This window comes from Pinus tabuliformis, chromosome 8 (genome assembly GCF_031772625.1).
Source record: "Pinus tabuliformis cultivar Carrire ecotype Pingquan chromosome 8, CPIR1, whole genome shotgun sequence".
Taxonomy (NCBI): Eukaryota; Viridiplantae; Streptophyta; class Pinopsida; order Pinales; family Pinaceae; genus Pinus; species Pinus tabuliformis.
Window position 1 is genome coordinate 524,670,269 of NC_142294.1, and position 5,610 is coordinate 524,675,878.

At 33.9% G+C, this 5,610-nt stretch overlaps 1 protein-coding gene across 1 annotated transcript; it reads right to left on the reverse strand.

The window, feature by feature from the left end:
• Positions 1-1,311: 1,311 nt before the first annotated feature.
• LOC149236466 (F-box/kelch-repeat protein At5g15710-like) lies at positions 1,312-4,451 on the reverse strand. The gene has a single exon (XM_089461568.1). It carries the CDS (start codon positions 3,973-3,975, stop codon positions 2,758-2,760), a length of 1,218 nt encoding a protein of 405 aa, XP_089317694.1. The 5' UTR covers positions 3,976-4,451; the 3' UTR covers positions 1,312-2,757.
• Positions 4,452-5,610: the final 1,159 nt, after the last annotated feature.

A 5,610-nucleotide genomic window follows, 5' to 3' on the forward strand; every position in this document is an offset into this window, starting at 1 on the left:
TAGAAATCTAGAGGAAAGAATGAAGGACCTTCAGGAAACACATGTCCAATTTATATTCCACCACTCGCTTACAAGAACTAGTGAAGAACATAACCATGATTGGAAGTTGGTTGTATGGAGTAAAGAATTTCTCACAGTGACATGAGCGGCGGCTGCCTTAGATTCATCAAGCATTGAACAAGGGTGTTACATTTAACTAGATATAAATATTGTCTAGCAAATTGAACATGGTTGTCAAAATTGTTTAGAGAAACCAAGCAAACAATCCATGCAGTTTCATATGTGTACATTTTTATTGGATGTTCTCTACACTAAATGCCTTCTTGGATATGTGTGACATGTAGCATTCCTCTCTGCTTGACAAGCTATGGAAATATAAGTATTCAGAACACTACAAGCATATCTTTGAGGTCTTATGAGTCCCTCTTTGTGAGCTTATTTTCAACAAAACTTGCCCAATATTCTTCAAGGAAGCACTAGTTGTACTAGAACTAATTGATGATTGGTATATGGAACAATCTTGTAATTATACTTGTGTCTATGACAACACTTCAGCCCTACACATGCCATCTAAGCATGTTTCAGACATATTAGTGCTTAGCGAGATAGCTTTATTAGGGAATCAAACATATTGTCGAGTTAAAAGAGCACAAGGAGGTGTTGTTCCCAACATACCATCTAAGCATTGGAACTTACTCTCTATGACACATCAAAGGAGGTACTGTTACCAACATACCATTTAACCATTGGAACTTACTCCCTATGATACATTTTGTAGCAACAGTGGCAAAAGTCGACAAAATCGATTTCTTCAAATTACAATCTGGTGCTTGTGAAGTCCACAATCCACTTAATAAGATATTTGGCCATTTCAAGCAGCAAAACTACTCTTAACATACTACCACCAAGGTTGTCCAAAGGAAGAAGTTTTCCAGAACCTGTACAAGATGAAATATCGGGCAGATGCAACCTTGGATAGTCATTTATAGGGCCAAACGTTATGCCCATATAATAAACAAAAATCTTCAAAGTCACAAAAGCAACAAATTTGAAAAAATTAGTGGAATAGATGCAACAAGATTTAAAGCTAAGTTGCACGAAATGCTGAAACGTTTCAGAGTTTCCAAAATGGGTACGTTTAGAAACATCACCTCCCAAAAATGGAAATGTCAGCTGAAACGTCAACTGAAACATCATATATGTATATAATATATAATAATAAAAAAATCGTAGGAGATCTCGCATATATAATATATTTCCTTATTCATAATTAGCAAATAAAAATAAATACAAATATATTGTGCTCTCAAACTTTGCATTAACAATGTAATATTTGTCCAAAAAAACTCAAACTTTGCATGAACAATGTAATATTTGTCCCAAAAAAACTCAAACTTTGCATTAACAATGTAATATTTGTCCCAAAAAATTCATATAACATATTGTTGACAGGCAGAAATATCTTACTAGATGTTGGCAAGGTGGAAAGATGTTGGAATAGTGTTTCACTTGCAACAGAAATCTCACCGAAAAGCTCTCAGAGAGATGCAGACGATGGAAAAGTAAAAAAATGGAAAATAATGAAACACAAAAATCATTCAATAAAATGAAACCAAACACAATCCAAGGCGTTATTTACAAGTTATCTCTGGTGTTATTGTAATGAATTTAAATTTATTAAAAATTGAATGATAAGTTTTATAATATTTTCAGACATTGCTCCACTTTCTATGGGTCCCACATAAGATGAATCAAATAATATAAGTTCTAAAGTTTTGAGTACTTGATACCTACTTAGTCTTAAAACAATGAATCCAAAGATAGGGAGATTTCTCTTATATTTTTCTCATACAATTGGATAGAAGAGGTACAACTATGGAGTTTTATAATGAGCACACATCCATTAGATGTAAATTTATCTCTTTTTCCCGACATTGCTTCGCTGCCAGCGAGCGTCCATAGCCCCGACGAAGATGTCTTGATACCATACAAGCATAGCCCCGCTGCCAGCGAGCGTCCATAGCCCCGACGGGTTTACTTGTACTTCCCACACTTATAGTGCTTTCAACTCTCTTGTATTTCCACCCTTTAGATTCCATACGTTGAAAATTGCAATTTGACAATTGGGTGAAGAGAGCGGGGTGGTACAAGAGATATGCTTATAGATGCAATACTTTTTAGATTTGACTCCATGAGCCTTCCCTGAATCTACCAATGTAGAGGACTTATTTAGATGTAGTGGGATAAAGGGTAGGATTCAAAGAAAAAAACTAAAGTAGACTCTTTCCTCTAAAAACTGAACTATAATGTTTGAAACATATCCTAATAGTCCTCCATAGTCACTAGCCAGTCACTAGCCAATAAAAGACAGAAGGATGGTTTTTAAATAAATAAAATCCCATTATAATAATAGAGTATAGAGTCACTGGGATCACCCATTGGTATTGGGTTAAAGATTTCCCCGTATAAAAAAACACCATGAAATTGAAAGCAAAAATGAAATCAAAGGTAGTCCTCCATAGTCACTAGCCAATAAAAGAGAGCAAGATGATTTTTAAATAAATAAAATCCCATTATAATAATAGAGTCACTGGGATCACCCATTGGTATTGGGTTAAAGAGATTTCCCCATATAAAAAAAACACCATGAAATTGAAAGCAAAAATGAAATCAAAGGTAAAGAAGAAAGGGAGTCGTACAAAATATCGAAGAAAATAAAGCTACATAAGATATTTCCGCCTGTCAACATTGTTTCATCTAAGGCCAGCCTTCATTGCTTATTTCAAATGGGTATATCGATATACACTGATTTTGGGAATCTTCAAAGCCCACTGGAAATTCAAAATTTTGTACTAATCTTCCATGTGCATCAAACATAAACGTTTGGTTGTTGCCATGTGAATGCATCAAGATAGAACCCTCCTTGTTGACTGCTACATCATGGAGGCCCATCTCAACTTTGAGAGAATAGTCCCTTCCAGAAATAGGAACTCTATGCCATTGGCCGTTGTCTTCATTTAACTTCCACATTCGATCATTTTTCCTGGTTGTCAAAATCACTCTGCCATCATTCCCTGTTAAGCACCATGCAAAACCATCTGATTCTCTTTGATATTCAAAGGGAATGCCGATTAACTTCCATGTTCTCTGTTCCAAATCAAATACAGCAACACCATCTGCTGAGTTATTTTTCCAGTAGATATTACCTTTGGAATATACACCTATTCCTCTGGGACGAATCACAGCGGATGCAAAAACGTGAATAGTCCATCTATCTGTTTGTGAATCATAAATTTCCATTTTCACACCATTCAAAGAGGGGTGCCCAAGTAGAAGACTAAAACGCCTGTTGTCAGAACCAACTACTAGTGCCCTGTACCACGAACCCTGAGAGATCCAAAGTGAAGGCCTTGGAAGTTTTTTCAGATTCCCAATAGCAGGATTACATATATAGAGATTATGATCCGTGCAATTATGGTAACAGCATAAGATTTTACTGACACAAACACAGCAAACCCCAGATTTAACAGCCATACCCGTGATATTATCACTGGAAAGAATCTCAGGCAAGAGATTAAAGTTCTTGTAACGAAATGGTTGAAACTTCATAGGAAGTTTGAACAAAACTGAATTTCTTTCCGCACACCACAGCTCTGCAGCCCTCCCACCATTGTAGAATTCACGTTTTATTAAAAAAGCAGGGGCTCGGAATACCTGGTTTTGGTTGGAGAGCAGATAATTCCAGCGTTTACAAACAATCCTTAACCTGTTTATGCTCAGAAAAGGTAAGCGTGAAAAAATTTCACTCAACAAATCCTCCGGGAATTCTTTACCTGTATCTCCAGAAACAGTTATTTTTTCCTCCGGGAATTCTTTACCTGTATCTCCAGAAACAGACATTTTTTTCTCTGTATGTCTTATTTCAGAGTTGTTGTCCTTTTTCACCTCTTTTGCAATTGCAACTGTTAAAGCCATTCCGAATTGCAACAGAGAGATTATCTACAGCCAAGTCGCTTCCACCTTGCGTTTGTAGCCAATTATAGCCATTCCGAATTGCAACAGAGAGATTATCTACAGCCAAGTCGCTTCCACCTTGCGTTAATTAGGCAGTCACCACTCAATTCGGCATGTTGTTCACCTGAGTTTTCTCCATGTTCATTTGAAATGAGAAACATGCATGGCACTGGGCACTGAGTTTCACCTGAGTTTTCTCCATGTTCCTTTGAAATATGCATGGCACTGGGCACTGAGTTTCAGTTTCACCTGAGTTTTCTCCATGTTCCTTATGCATGGCACTGGGCACTGAGTTTCAGTTTCACCTGAGTTTTCTCCATGTTCCTTATGCATGGCACTGGGCACTGGGCAGTGTTACTAAAATAAAAATAATATTAATTTAAGTACAGTTTTCTATTTTCATTGGTTCGAAGTAGCCCCGTGGCCTTCTCCCTTTTGTGATTCCTCAAAAAACATGGGATGACAACAACATAACAAGAACTTTACATGTGTTTTTCTCAAGTTTGATAATTAATAACAATTTTTCTTTTTCTCTTAAAGTTTTTATTATATTTTTTTTATCTGTCCATGGAATATATATATATATATATATTTATTTAAATATAAAATAAAATGTTTTATTTATTTGATTCATAATTTATACATAAATATTTTAATCTAGTATATAGGAGTATTATAAAAAAAAAAAATTGGAGAAAATTTTCATTTGGAATAGTGGGTTGTTGATAAATAGAAATAGATTTGAGTGTGTTTTAAAAATGTTGTTTAAAAAATTAATGATATTTTTCAAATATTTTTAATTATAATATATATTTATAAATTAATTTTTATATAATTGTTATGTTATTTATGTGAAATATTAATGATTTAAAATTATATGTATTTATATAGGTAATTTTTAGTTTGATTGTAGATTTAGGTTATTAGAGGATTAACAACAAAATCAATCATTGATTTCCAAATGTGTATCTTGTGTTTTTATATTCTTAATTATAATATATATTTATAAATTATTTTTTATATAATTGCTATGTTATTTATGTGAAATATTAATGACTTAAAATTACATGTATTTATATAGGTAATTTTTAATTTGATTGTAGATTTAGGTTATTCCAAGATTAACCACAAAATCAATCATTGATTTTTTAGATAGGCTATCCAATGACGAGAATCTACAATTAGATTCCACAATTATTTTATAAGTATCTTGTTTATGTGACATACCAATGACTTAAAATAACATGCATATATAAATTACAAAAAAAATGCATGGTTCTTAGGATTATGAAGGAATGTTGATATCCGTCCACATAACGTTAATAAATCATTGTCTATATATTCTAGTAATTGTTAATTTTGGTTGCTAAATGATGAATGTACAGGAGGGCAACATTTATGGATCAAAGAGGTTATTTGAGGGCTCATGTAGCAGAAGCCACAGGCAAATAAATCGAAATTAGAGAAACTCCAACAAGTCCAGACTATTCAACATTAAAGGTTTATTGCTAGAGGGAAGGTAAAGTGGAGGTGGGAAGAGACAATCCTTGTTTTGACCAAATAAAAGTTGATCCCCCAGCTTAAATCTAAGATTAA

Bases quoted from the DNA above. Each gene is read 5' to 3' on its own strand.
- LOC149236466 (XM_089461568.1), bottom strand. From the start codon at position 3,975: ATGGCTTTAACAGTTGCAATTGCAAAAGAGGTGAAAAAGGACAACAAC.